Source organism: the organism of the source record quoted next, unplaced genomic scaffold, assembly GCF_019419815.1.
Source record: "Pyrus x bretschneideri cultivar Hongxiangsu unplaced genomic scaffold, Pyrus_bretschneideri_v1 Contig3, whole genome shotgun sequence".
Taxonomy (NCBI): Eukaryota; Viridiplantae; Streptophyta; class Magnoliopsida; order Rosales; family Rosaceae; genus Pyrus; species Pyrus x bretschneideri.
This window is the reverse complement of record NW_025999612.1, coordinates 11,387,623-11,402,493: the sequence shown is the minus strand read 5'-3', so window position 1 is coordinate 11,402,493 and position 14,871 is coordinate 11,387,623. Positions and strand designations below refer to the sequence as shown.

At 38.1% G+C, this 14,871-nt stretch overlaps 2 protein-coding genes across 3 annotated transcripts; both read right to left on the bottom strand.

Annotated features, from left to right (window-relative positions):
- Positions 1–938: 938 nt before the first annotated feature.
- LOC125479827 (chaperone protein ClpB1-like) lies at positions 939–5,174 on the bottom strand. Its single transcript, XM_048589872.1, has 7 exons — positions 4,999–5,174; positions 3,335–4,521; positions 3,020–3,201; positions 2,271–2,893; positions 1,904–2,183; positions 1,623–1,820; positions 939–1,532 (listed from the first exon to the last, which is right to left on the bottom strand). The coding sequence occupies exons 2-7, from the start codon at positions 4,485–4,487 to the stop codon at positions 1,230–1,232; spliced, it is 2,739 nt and encodes a 912-aa protein (XP_048445829.1). The 5' UTR covers positions 4,488–4,521; positions 4,999–5,174; the 3' UTR covers positions 939–1,229.
- Positions 5,175–8,169: 2,995 nt separating this feature from the next.
- Positions 8,170–13,746, bottom strand: LOC103931353 (protein LEO1 homolog). 2 transcript variants are annotated; one of them, XM_048589738.1, is made up of 12 exons: positions 13,589–13,746; positions 12,575–12,891; positions 12,167–12,302; positions 11,879–12,064; positions 11,044–11,220; positions 10,393–10,524; positions 10,027–10,206; positions 9,807–9,938; positions 9,435–9,539; positions 9,120–9,353; positions 8,538–8,688; positions 8,170–8,466 (listed from the first exon to the last, which is right to left on the bottom strand). In XM_048589738.1, the coding sequence occupies exons 1-11, from the start codon at positions 13,697–13,699 to the stop codon at positions 8,560–8,562; spliced, it is 1,839 nt and encodes a 612-aa protein (XP_048445695.1). In that variant the 5' UTR covers positions 13,700–13,746; the 3' UTR covers positions 8,170–8,466; positions 8,538–8,559. The 2 variants fall into 2 exon arrangements, with proteins under 2 accessions (XP_048445695.1, XP_048445696.1); XM_048589739.1 differs by having other exon boundaries at positions 9,120–9,347.
- Between the last annotated feature and the right edge of the window lie 1,125 nt (positions 13,747–14,871).

Here is a 14,871-nt window from a genome sequence, read left to right as displayed (position 1 = left end):
CCAAAATCAAGACGTGCTGGCCATCACGTCACATCCCAGCCCCGGTCCCACCACATCTCAGGCTCGACTTCATCGTAACACGATATTGTCCGCTTTGGGCCCCGACCACGCTCTCATGGTTTTGTTTCTGAAAACTCAGACGAAAACTTCCCAATGGGTCACCCATCTTGGAATTGCTCTCGCGCGAACTCGCTTAACTTCGGAATTCCTACGGAACCCGAAGCCAATGAGCTCCCAAAAGGCCTCATGCTTGATAGAGATGAGAATATACATATAAGGCTTACAGAATCCACTCCCCTGGACGATGTGGAATGTTACAGGGGTGGTGTTGGGGTTAAACTTATATTTTAAGCTTTATCCCATAGGTTGAAAATAATCTTAAAAAGGTGATATAAAAAGTGTAGTAAGAATAACATTTTTGTTTAATACTTAGACGATGTCGAAATGTCGTAAGATGGTATTGACATGTGTTGATATCGTCGATACTTTAGAATCGTCGATGAGCTCAAGTGTGTAGAGAGTTATCTGCATTTTTCATGACAATTTTGATCGAATCTAAAAACTCTAAACAGCGGAATATTGGATATTATGTAGCATTGGCGACTCATCTTCATTCACTTATTTCTTCATGCTGCTCTCGTGGGACCAAATCACTGGACATACAATTGACAAGAAAATAAACAATTCGTTCAATGCTGTAATAGTTGTGCGTATCAATCCGTTCAGTGTTGTAATTAACACGTTAAGTATCCCGCTTGAATAATACTTTCCCAAGAGTGAAAATCAAAAGAATTAATGAAGCCAGCATAAGTGGTGGAGCATTTGTTTAGTAACTTAATTCTGCTACAACGGGGATTAATGAAATTAACTTGCCTCTAATTTTATTAATTTAATCAAATAAGGTCCCTTTGTTGTGTTCAAGTGTGAAGAAATCCAGATAAAAAAAGGTGGACTGCATATAACATAAACTGAATTTTAGTCGTTAAATCTTTGATCGAGTCTAATAACAAAAGACATAACTAAATTTTGTCAAGTCCAATAACAAAAGATATGACTCAAAATTCCGGCCGCATAAGATACACCAAAGCACAAAAAATATTTTTTCGTACAGATTACGAATACAGAGTTTTGATCATACAGAGAAACTCAAAAAAACACTCTTAAAACACTTGATGCCGGAACTGTTCTGTATTTTTCACTATCTTTTCACGAGTTTTAAGACAGAAGGTTTACTCATCCATGTCAACATCTTCATCAATTTCCTCAATCTTCATCTTCTTAACAGCCTGTTCTGCATCAGACCTTGGCCCGTTAGCATTCGAGACCTGGATCAACACATCCGACTTCTGCCCTGTCGCCGCATTGACAAGCCCTCCGTTCTTCTCAACCCGGTACACCAGCCCGGTTCCCGTTGGTGCTACATCTATGAACACGGTCGAGTTTTCATCTATTTCTTCTCGCACAAGCATCCGCGACAACTCCGTCACCACCCTCTTCTCGAGCCATCTCCGGATAGGTCTAGCACCGTAAACCTGGAAAGGGAAAAAGAGTACTTGTTTAGAATTACATATGATACAGGAGTAAAGCAGTAAAGATTTTGGATTCGCGAAACTGATGCTTACGGGATCATAACTCTCGTCTAGTATGTAATCCAACGCTGCGTCTGTAACTGCCATCGCAACGCCCCTCTCAGCCAATCGGACTGCAACATCTTTCATTTGCAATCTGGCAACCTTCCTCAGTTGATCGCGAGAAAGAGGATCGAACACAACAATCTCATCGAGACGATTCAGCAGCTCAGGCCTAAAGTGCTTTCTCACCTATTCAAGAAACAAACTTGTTAAGTATTCAAAGAACCAAGCGAAGCACGATAATTCAGAATTAGGGTAACCAAAGATGATACCTCTTGCATAACTCGATCACGCGCAACCTGCATCGAACACTTGCCCATCAAACCGGAGAGGAGATGTTCTGCTCCCAAATTCGAAGTCATGATGATCACCGTGTTTCTGAAATCAACTGTACGGCCTTGTCCATCAGTTAGTCTTCCATCATCCAAGACTTGGAGGAGAGTGTTGAAAACGGCGGTGTGAGCCTTCTCCACTTCATCAAACAATACAACGCTGTAAGGCCTCCGCCTCACAGCCTCTGTGAGTTGCCCGCCTTCATCGTGACCAACATACCTGTAAAATATGAATGAGTCAGAGTTCATAATGCTGCGGATGAGCTCACAAACATGCTTGTGTGAAGAAAACTACAAATGCACTTACCCAGGGGGAGCACCAATTAAGCGCGAAACGGAATGTTGTTCCATATACTCGGACATGTCAATTCTGATAATCAGATTTTCGTCATCAAAAAGTTGTTCAGCAAGCGCCTTCGCAAGCTCGGTTTTACCAACACCAGTTGGACCCAAGAACAGGAAGGAACCAGTAGGCTGTTGTGGCCTTCCTAGCCCCGCTCTTGACCTTAAAACCGCCTCCGCGACAGCTTCAACTGCCCTGTCTTGCCCCACTACTCTCTTATGCAACCTTTCCCCAAGTCCAATTAACCTTTCTTTGTCATTCTGGCCAAGCCGCGTGACAGGTATGCCAGTCCAACGGCTTACCACCTCTGCAATTTGTTCTGGTCCAACTGTCTCCGTCAAAATCAAGTTCTCGTCGGTACTACCTTCAAGTTTTGCAATGGTGGTTTCCACCTCCTGAATAGCGCCATAACGCAAGTCTGCGGCCCTAGCTAAATCATATCTTCTTTCGGCCTCTGCTAAGGCTACCAAGAGCTCTTCACGCTTCTGCTTAAGCTTTCGAAGCTCATCAACCCTTTCCTTCTCCTTTCTATACTTCATCACCAGCGGCTGTAGCTTGTCTCGCAGTTCATCGAGCTCTTTTCGCACCTGAGAATAAAATGGTAGAACAACCAACGTAAGAACAAAAACCATCAAGAAATTGAATAGGAAAGAATACCTGCGACTTCATCAGACAAATATTCTCAAATCATAAGTTATGGATGAAGTAATCACCTCGACAAGACGAGCTTTGCTAGCTTTGTCCTTCTCTTTTTCAAGTGCGTGAAGCTCAACTTCCAGCTGCATCCTCTTCCTTTCGAGGTTATCAATTTCTTCAGGCTGGCTGTCGAGTTGGACTCTCACATTCGCACAAGCTTCGTCAACTAGATCAATCGCCTTGTCAGGGAGATGTCGCCCTATAAAGCAAAAGGAAAAAGGAAAACTTCAGAACCAAGTAAATTTTACACAAAATTAAATTCAAAATCAAATGCTTCACAATCCCTAAACATAGAAAATTGACCACAATTATTAGCTATTTTTAATTCATACCTGTGATGTACCGGCTAGAAAGCTGTGCAGCAACAACAAGAGCTCTGTCCAGAATTCGAACACCATGGTGACCCTCATACTTCTCTTTCAGTCCTCGAAGGATGCTAATTGTGTCCGGAACAGTAGGCTCTGCCACGAAAACCTGCTGGAACCTTCTCTCAAATGCAGCATCCTTCTCCACATATTTTCTGTACTCCTCAAGAGTTGTTGCGCCAATGCACCGAAGCTGCCCCCGTGCAAGCATTGGCTTGAACAGGTTGGCTGCATCCATAGACCCCTCTGTCCTTCCAGCGCCAAGAACAAGGTGAATTTCATCAATAAACAGAATCACCTTCCCCTCAGCCTCTTCCACTTCCTTCAAAACGGCCTTCAGCCGCTCCTCGAACTCCCCTCGGTACTTAGCCCCGGCCACCAAAGCTCCCATATCCAATGCAATGAGCCTCACATCAGCCAGATTACTAGGGACATCCCCACCCACTATCCTCTGAGCCAGCCCTTCAACCACAGCAGTTTTTCCAACTCCCGGCTCTCCGATCAGAACCGGATTGTTCTTAGTCCTCCTCGAAAGAATCCTCACCACCCTCCTTATCTCCTCATCACGGCCAATAACCGGGTCAAGTTTCCCAGCCTGCTCAACAAGGTCCCGTCCATAAGTCTTCAATGCCTGAAATGTAGTATCCCCTGAAGCACTCTCCACCTTCTTCCCTTCCTTCCCACGAAGCTTTTCAACTTCAGATTTCACTTTGGCCGTAGCAACGCCGGCTTCCTTCAACAAGTCCCCAATCTGGGAATCCTCAAGCAGACCGAGAATCAACTGATCAACGGCCAAGTGTGTGTCCCCTCTTGTCTTCTGTGCCTTCTGTGCTCTCCTAATCACTTTGATGAGGGATGAACTGGCTGGGATTTCGTCCGGCGGAGGTGATTGAGATGGAAGCTTCTTCAGGGCCTGGTTGAACACCCTCTCCACGGACTTTGGAGCATCGGGATTGCCAGCGCCGTTGGCGATGGCTTGGCTGAAAATGCCGCTGGGATCAGATGCCAATACGGTTGCAAGATGGAGCGGCGTGATCTGCGCGTGGCCGGCTTCCATGGCCAGGCCATGAGCTCCGGCCAGAGTCTCATTGGTCTTGTGAGTAAAGCTATCAGGATTCATTTTCCTTAACCAATTAATTGATACCTAACAAACACTGCAAAACATCATATGTGAGAAAATGAAAAAAATCGTCGTAAAAATTAAAACCTTTCATCTGGGTAACTTCCAATTCAAATAAAAATTAAAACTTCCAATCTGGGTTTCTTTCATTTCAACTAAAAATTAAACCATTTTATCTGGTTCTTTTCAATTCAACCCAACAACACATAGAATCATTGTTCATACTTTTCCCAATTTTCGACGTTCAGATTTTCATCTGGGTAACTACGCAGTTCAAATTAAAATTAAAACTCTCTCTCTGGATTCCTTTCAATTCATATTCTTCCCAGTTTACGAAATTCATCAACCTCTTCGTTTCTTTTCACAAAATTTAAGAAACGCAGAGGCTATGCAACTTAACAATTATAAATTCGTTCAAAACCCAAAACCCCATAAGAAAATCAACTCTAACAACTCAAAGCAACTCTAAAACTCAAAGATTCACAGAAAGAAAGAGAAATCTTGGACGTACCTTGTAAGGAGGAAGCTGAAGCTTTTCTGCAACAATGGCGGGTAAATATATACAATTGCGTTTGAAGAATTTGAATTGGTATTTCTTCTGGTTGATTGATTGCTTTGGCCTGTCTGTGTTGGTTGTAGATAAACAGAGACGGGAAGTCGAAACGTTCTGAATTTTCTGAACTTTGGGAGAGTGTGCGAGAGATTTTAAAGGAGGATGAAACGACTGGCTGACACGAAAGCAACTAGAACATACCACCAGAGTCCAGACGAAGCGAGAAGCTTCCAAGGCATTTTTCGTAACTTCCAGAATGTTCTCTATTTCTTTTTTCTTCAAAATGTAAACGTCGGCTTAGGACGTATCCAGTATCATCGAGTAAGTTCCGCGGGACCCAACGTAACTAATTACGCAGCCCCTTTTTTTCAATTTTTATTAATTAATCAATTTTTTTAATTATTTTAATGTCCATATTGATCCAGATTGACACGTGACGTCCAATCATTGTTCATGTTGGCGTTACGTCATAAGTTAATAGCTGTTTTAACAAATTGTTTAATGGATATATGGAAGTGTTCTAGAATTATCACTTTAAGTACTAAACTAAGATGAAAATAACTTTCTGTATGTAATGTTGAAAATCAAGAAATTTTAAGGTATTAAATTGAGAATTACTTTAGTTTTTATTTTTTAACTAGAAGAAGACCACTAAATAAAATAAAAAAAGAGAGAAATTTTTGAAATGTCATATGAACTTGTACACATTTTTCAATTTGTCATATAAATTAATACTTTAAGTAATTTGTCATACCAACGTTTTGAAATTATTAATTTGTCATTTTTCCCTAACTTCGTTAAGTTCTTCATCCAATATAAGTCATATGCCTCGCACATGACTTGTGTTTTGGGTTATTTCAGTCATTTAATACCTTACTTCCCTTTTATTAAGTTGTATTCGACAAAAAAAACTATAGGGTTTTGCAGGCCATGGAACAATATTTTTTATATGACAACAATGAAATGATCATGCAATGCACTCTCTTTTGGCTATTCCAAATATGTAATGATACACAAGTGGAAGTTTGCATTTTAGCATGTCACGAAGAAATAATTTCATATGAGAATTAAGTTGACATTTTGTGTCATAAATAGAGTTGTAGATGCATATGTGCTAAAGAAAAGTAAAAATTTTTAAGTGTTTGTACTAAAGAAAAGTAAAAAAAACTTGAGAAAGTATGTTAAATGACCTAAATAACCCTAAACGCAAGTCATGTGCTCGCACAAAACTTATATTTGATGAAAAACTTAACGAAGTTAGAGTAAGATGACAAACTAATGATTTTGTAAAGTTGATATGACAAATTGTTTAAACTTTTAGTTTATATGACAAATTGAAAAATATGAACAAGTTCATATGACATTTCAAAAAATTTCCCCAAAAAAATAGAGAAATGTGAGTTTTTTATGTTTATTTTTTAATTAGAGATGCTATGATGATATGTGAGTAAGGTTTGAGAGAAAAAAAAACCAATAAAATTTTGTTTGTGCGAGATTACATTCCTACCAATAGTTTTATTTTTGCGATCGAATACCAAATTGCCTTTTCACTCTTTTTTGTTTGCCAAAATTTTTTTATTAATAGGCAATTTAGATTATTTTGTTTCATGTTTTTACTAACTATACTATTAAAGTAAACATACTCTAACGATTAGTGGTTGGAACAAAATAAAGCTATACTAATGGCATGTTTTGTTGTTTACTAACATTACTAAAGCGTTCTATTAAAAAAAAGTGTTTACTAATATAAAATACTTTTAGAGATGTTTAATTCAAATACTAATTTTAAGGAAATTTAGGCTAAATATCATGTTTTTAGTTTAGGTACCAATAAAAAAGTCAACCAGAACAATTCTATACATACTACTATAATTCAAAATATTTACATGATTGACAATCCTATCACGCTTTTTGACCATCCAACTTTTTCTTGCGACCGCTTGAACAAATTTTCTAATGACCGGCCAATCAAAATTTTCGGTCTCAATGTCACTATTCAATAGCAAACTCAAAAAAAAAAAAAAAAAAAAAAGGTGATGTAATGAGATCAAAATGTACAAAATCTTTATGTTTTTTTGTTACGCCACATTACATATGCGTTATAGATGACATAGTCCAAGTGTCCCTTTTTCTCAGGGCGTCTTCAATTGAAGAAGCGACAAAGGGCTCCCTTTAACCCTATAGTTCTGCAATAAATTATATTTTAATGAACAGTGTTATGCCATATTTATTCCATCTCCAACCTAAGGGGTCAAAGGGTCATAGGCCAAACATAGCTTTTTGACAAAAAACATTCTCCAATCGAGGGGGCCAAAGAGCCATAGCCAAACATAATTTATTATTTTAATTAAATTAATATGGTTAATTAAATTAAACTACCATATTAAAATAAGGTTTTCAGATATATTTTGAGTGCCACTTGTCGCCAAATGAATAAGCCTTCGGATTTCTTATCTTTATATAATCTCAATAATTTTTTTGATAGGATTTCGAGTAACACATGTTGCTAATATGAGTAACTCTCCATATTTCTTATCTTTATGTAATCTTAATAATTTTTCAGATATGATTTCAAGTGCCACGTGTCAAGATGTAATTGGTTGTGCAAATTTTAGATGAGATTCTTATTTATGTGACAATTTTTATCTTCAGCTTTCAATGTTGTAGGAATGATGTAGGTATTTATAGGAGAAAAAATAAAAAAAATTAGATTTTTATTTTTAATTCATCCAAAAAAAAAATTTCAAATTCCAACAATAACCTGACGGCAGCATAACGTTAGTTAGCCGTTGGCATTCAAATGGGTTGAGCTGGAAGGCTGGCAAATGTCAAACTTGACATTCTAGGGCTAGAAGGTTGGCTGACTTAAAATGACCAACCCACTTAAAATGACCAACCCACTGGCCTAATTTGGGAGTTTAGGCCCAATGGGACCCACAAATCCTTTGGTCTAATCCTCGGTTACAGACGGTTTTCGTGCCATTCTAAACTTTTAGCCCTATGATCATTTGACTGGGTCGGTTGACGATGGCCTCAATAGGCCTACTTGATGGACAAGACTTAAAGCAAAACACTTAGAAATTTCACGGCCATAATAATTCACCTCTTTTTTTTTCATGAAGCAATTTGTTATATATAATCAGATTATTCATTTCAAAGGGGGAAAAACTGTTCGACAGATCTCCCGAATTCACGTCAATTTTGCCAATTTAGCAAACTACTTGTTGCTATATACACACAGACACAAAACAAAGTTCCAACACCAAAGCAAACATTTGAAGAAACATAAATCCGACCGACTACAAGTTTTGGCTCCGAGACCCATTTTGCGATGAACAATTCACGTCATCTATGAACCTATGGCATTTTGGTTTCAGTCTCTGGATCATCCACCCGGGATGACCAGGCTCAGCCTAGCCGAGTTCTCTGCAAAGTAATGTGAGATGGTTAAAAGAGCAAAAAAAATCATTACATCTTAACGGTGGCGAAGTACTCACTGGAATCATCCAACCGAAGGTTTTATTCCTCATCACTATCATAAACAACAGCCATTCTGCGATGTGGTGCGGCCTTCCTAGGAGGAGAGTCTTCATCTGACTCGACTGCCTTGCGCTTGTGTCCAGAGTCCTTAACCCTTTGCTTGGGTGCCTACAAATATACCGAGAAACAGGTGTAAAAGTAGAAGTATACAGGTTGTAGAAGAGTTGACCAAGACCATAAAATTTGCCCTCATGTCAAACGACATTATAGGCAAACTAATTCCGCACATAGTAACAACTAAAGAACCAAAGAAGCTTTTCCCTCCGTTTGAAGAATTAACAGCAAGTAGATTTCCACTTAAACATACGGAATGGTAATTGTCAAGGGGAAAATCCAACTCAGAAGTAAGATTAATGGTGCCATATTCTTCTATTTTATATCTTAGTGATATATCACTATGATTCCTATCAAAATAAATTGTTGACATATGATAGACCAAACTACGAGAAACAATTGCATCTATGGTAACAAAATAACAGATCCACATGCTCAACAATATATATACAGAAACATTTTTACTAAAAAGAAGAGGGACATACCTCAGCCTCCACCTCCTCTGATGCATCATTAACCTCGGCATCATGATGCTCTTCCTCATCTTCTTCTTCCGAATCTTCATACTCTGGCTCTGAATCCTCAGCCATCTTACGTGGAGGCTCCTCATCTTCCCCATCAGTCTCATACTCAGACTCGTCTGACAAACCCATTGAACGCCGATATGAATTGGCAGTTGGCAAGGATGACTTGCGTGGGATATCTTTAGGTCCCTGTGACTAAAATTCCAGGTGTGAACACTTTTTCCAGAAAAGATACAATAAAATTATGTGTAAAATGTAAGAATTAAGTTGTAGGACCTTCTTAGCATTTAAAATGCGCTTCTCTCTTCGAGCTTCCATTTCGAAATCCTCCTCCATATGGCGGCGAGAACGACGAGAGTCATGATAATTTGGTTCTTCATCCTGAAAATCAGAAGTGATCAGCTAAGACACTTAATACATAGGTAATAAATACAAAATTCCAGCATGTATTAGAAAATGACTATAGAGGCTTCCACACCCATAAAAAGGTGAAAAAGAGATTTTTCTTCAAATGTCATAAACAGGAAAGCTATACGTCTTAGCATTTGATTATGCTGTAAAGGAACAAAACCATGAAAAATAGAGAGAATACAAAGGAAATTCCCACTGTGCCCACCCTCCACTCCTACCCCAATAGCAAGACCATACCTCATCAAGAGCATCTTCCAAGAAACCAGGTGAAAGTTGGCGCCTCCTGTCCCCAGTTGTTGTATACTTTCGGCTCACCTTGTCCTTCTTCCGATTAAGAATCAAATTAGCTCTGATATTTTGACTTTCAGCCTACAGAACCAAACAAAAAATCAATCTACATGGTCCATGAAGATATAATAATAATAAACAGATACAACTAGCTTGTGCAACAACTTACCCTTTCTTTCTCCTCCTTTTCTCTCTCAGGATCGATGTCAGTAACGCAGTTCTTGACCTTGTATACTTTTTTATGTCGAGAATCAACCAAAGCAGTCAGCAAACGATGTGAATTTGATGTCAAGGACGATGGCATAAACCTCATCTTCTTCAGAACCTTTCCTTGTGACTGGAGGATTCCCTGTAAGAACAATGCAAGGTATTTATGAACAATTCTTTGTGAAGACCGAGCTTTTTTAGCTGCTTACTAGACAGTTGAGAATTCTTTTCAACCACCTTTTTTAGCTGTTTTTCCAGATTTATGATGGAAACAGACCATTAGGTATATATTCATGGATTCCACAACGCCAACAATATGGAATTTTACCTTTTCATGCCTGAGAAATAGGTGCGCTTGATCATGCTGTGCTTCTTGCACAGATATATCTAGAACTTCATTCCCAATTAATAGCTGCAAACTGCCATCAGACCATCTCACAAAACGTGCATTGCTTTCACTCTACAATCATAGGAAATAATAGTTGAAGCACTGAGTGCATATATTTGTAAACAATGCAATGTAAAATGGGTATTGTGGTAAACTTAAAACTATATTGCCTTTCAAGATGAAAAGAGAATTGTAAAATCCAACAACAGATATGAGAAAAATCGAAATGTTAAAGTTCCAAGGAACTGCCAGTCCACAGACACAAAGTTTTCCTAATCTTGAAAAAAGAAGCCCCATCTCGAACAAATTACAAGCCATTTATACATGGGAAGTTTTACTTTGGAAAAGTGATACTCAAGTATTCAAATGGATAACCCACTACAACATTGATCCAACTCAGTGTCATAAGTAACACTTTGCAGACGAGGAAAAAAGTACACAAACACAAAGTCCACCCACTGAAATTCAATGACAAATAAATGCAAGCATGGATCTTTGACACAATAATGACACATAAAGTCTGCAGCAATCCATCGCATTGCACACATGCACGAATATATATAACAGAATATAATAAAGATGATGACTTACAGTTGTCGTGCCATCTGGATTTCTAACTCTCCTCCAGCGCACAATGTTGTTCTCCAAACGTATACGCTTCTTAGATCCTGATTCATCCGTCACAAATGTATCCTCTTCCACATATGTCTTTGGATCAAATGGTTTGGGGTCAATGCCCATGATATTTGAAACTTTGATCATGTTCATCTACATCAGGACAAAATTTGAATATTAATATAATTTTTCTTCTAACTATTTCATATCTGATGGTAAACAGACTCAAATCATTCATAAAGTATCCCAATTGATGCCCAAATGAAATAAATGAGGATGGACAAATAGATCATCCCAAGGTATGTAGACGATGCTTCTACTAGGCAGCCATATCATAGCTTACACATCCATTACTTCATTGATGAAAGTATATGTTGGCAAATCCTCCTGTAACCCATCCAACCGTTTGAAGAAATAGCACCAGTGCATTTGCATCGTACTTTTGAGGTCCGTGAAAATAAATGGTACATATTTTGTATTTTATCTGATTGCAGTCAGAAACTTATTTTTTCCATCAATAAAACCGAAAAGCTATTTTCTGGAAGTCATTTGGAACCAAACTACAGTCCATGTTCCCAACAATTAGTGCATTATATCTCTTCAACATAAGCAAATGGGATTATTCTTTAAACCCAAAATTAACTACAATTTGTTACTGTTAATACAACAGCAATCTTAAACTCTATCACCACCAATTTATATGTCATCTTACACAATTGCATCAATTTTATATGGTCTTAGAAGCTGATACACGAAACAAACAAATAATATTTTAAAAAGAAATTCCACCATGTAGAATAAGAACTCAAACCTTTTCTGGACGAGCAGGAGGTGGACGTAGTGGAATCTCTAGCTCCAATGGGGGGCCAACCGGTTTATCTCTAGGTTTAGCCTCAATATTGTCCTCTTCTGAATCATACCTAGCATCTTCATCAGGCATCACATCCTCTAGTCTTGGACTCTTTCCATAGCTGCCTTCCTCCTCCATTGGTGATCTCTAAGACAGGAAACGATGTCACAACATTTTAAACACCATGACCGACTGACAGCATTTACAAAAGAAAGATTTAAGGATATTGCTTTCCAAATTGGTACTAACATTTGATTCATGCTGGATGTCATTCCGAACAGCATAATCTGTCTCCTCCTCTTCTTCTTCTTCATCAGAGTCACCAAATACATTACGAACAGCAGAGTGTGCGATGTTATTATGGTCCTCTTCCTCCTCAGGGGATCTACCGTTGGCAATCAAGAGAATTGTCCTTAAAGTCAAACTAGGTAGTTGATTGCTCTAAACAAGTCTATGTGCAAGAAGCATACAGTCATCTTTATGTTCTTCTCTTTGGATACAAAAATAAAAATGACTGGTGAACAAACCATCATGAACCCCACGCCCATAAAAATCCAATAAGATATACGAGAATAAAAAATGTTGCTTCAGATACTGGACAAGCGTGTGTGTGAGAGAGAGAGATAGAGAGATGGGCAGATGGAGACAGAGATTTACCTTGGACTTCTGGCCTGATTAACCTCATCTTCAATGTCAGGGTAATGGTTTTCCATAGACCTCTCAGACCCACTTTCAATCACATTTCGTCTCCGGCTGGTTAACTCTTCTTTTTCATCAGTATCTGTATATTTTCCTTCACTTTCTTCTCTATGATCACCAATATCTACTTCTTGGGAACTTTGTTCTCTTTCGCCCTCACTTTCTCCGGGATCAGGATCAGCATTACGCTGCTCACCATCACTCTCTGCTTCTACCTCCCCCTGGCCCTCTACTTCACCTTCACCCTCAGCCTCCAAAGCGCCCTCTCCTTCATCCTGGAAACAAAACCATTACATAGTTGTTTAAGCAAATCACTCTGTCAAAAGTACTAAAGGATCATTTCGACATAAGCATAATCACGAGACATTAGAGCTAACTACATGTTTCCCTAATAACTTACTATCACCGCATCATGTATAAGATATACAATTTTTAAACGCTCCCGAGTTCCTTATGATAAAAAATTCCCTCAGGTTCAACCTTCCACACATTTTTGCCTCTAAAGACATAAAAGTTTCAGGATTCCCTTCAGCGCGTAGCTTACATTCCAACCGTCGCGGATTAACAAGTAATACAATACAAAAAATTTCCTCAGGTTCAAACTTCCACACATTTCCGCCTCTAAAGACATCAAAGTTTCGGGATTCCCTTCAGCGCGTAGCTTACATTCCGACTGTCGCGGATTAACAAGTAATACAATACATGTTACAACTATTATCTTCCAGCTTAAATTCTGAATCCTTCATTCTTCCACAACAAATAGCAAACCTACACAATTCCAAACCCTATAAACAACCACAACCAATAAAATCCCCAAGATACATTCTTTCATCCTTATTCCACCGCCATTAACAAAAGCACAAACTATATCTTCCTTCAGCTAAGAACATAGCAAAACTTAAACCCTAAACATTCCCAAAACATGCAATTGGAATCTGAACCAAAAGGAAACGTGAAATTAGAGGATCGTACAGAATTGGGCTGGGGATTGGACTCGTGCTCGGAATCGACCTCTTCTTCCTCCTCTTCGGATTGATCGCCGAACAGGTTCTGCATCATCTGGTGCCGCTTCTCCTCCCCCATCGCTGCTGCTGCGCGTTGCGTCGGAGCTCACGGGGATTTTAACTTGGCCGCGGATCTGGGCCGGTTCTCCTGCACCCACTGATTTTGTTCTCTCGGCGTTTAACCCAAATTCGAATTTATTCACAATTTTATGTATAAAGTAAAATAATAATAATAATAATAATAATAATAATAATAATAATTTTAAATTAAAATACCCCTTTTGTCATAGGGTCAACCAAATTTCTTGATATATTTATCTTCTTTTTTTGAAAAAATAAAAGAAACAAATTCTTATTCACTTGTGACTCACTAGATATTCTTGCTAGTTCAAAGGGGAGAGACCGGATCCGAAAATATGAATTAGATTTAGGGGTGGTTTGGTATGGAATCTTAAATTGAAAATGACATATTGAATTTTAAATTGAAAATTTTTGGGACGGGAATTTGAAGAACATTCACAAACCGAAATTTTGATATTCTCAATTTTTTAAAATTCATGAAATGTTTTCAGTATTTTAGGATGGATTGGGGACTGAATTTTGAGTTATGGGCTTTTGGGTTAAAGTTTTAGATTTTTGAGTTGTGGGTTAAAACTTGGGTTTTTGACCTGAAATTTTGTTGTCCAATTTCATATCAATTAAAATTTACTTTTTTTACCTCTTACCAATTAGAAATTTCATACTAATTCATCCATACCAAGTCAAATTGAAGTTCTAAAGTTCCAAAATATTTAATTTCATATTTTTATTTCTAATATTACTCTACTATTAAATTACTTAAATTCAACATTACAACCAAAAAAAAAAAAAATATATATATATATATATATATATGGTTCAATTCGGGATTCCCAAACCATGAATATGTATTCCCGATTTCCATACCAAAAAGTTGCCGATCGTTCGGATGTGAATCCATAAAATTTCGGTGTTATCGGTTTTAAAAATTTTCGGTATAAGATCGGAATTTTTTTAATATGATCTGAGATTTTCGGAAAAAATTTGGCAGTGGTTTGTCTAGAAACCGACGCTAGACGACAAAGATCTGGCTGGAACCACAACCACCTAATTATATGCGTAATTAACACACTAAATTTACTAGACAAAACGACAACTTCACGGTCGCACTCCAAATAAATCAAATCAAAGTCAAAGAACATATGAACAGGAAGTGCACAGAAAGAAATGAAA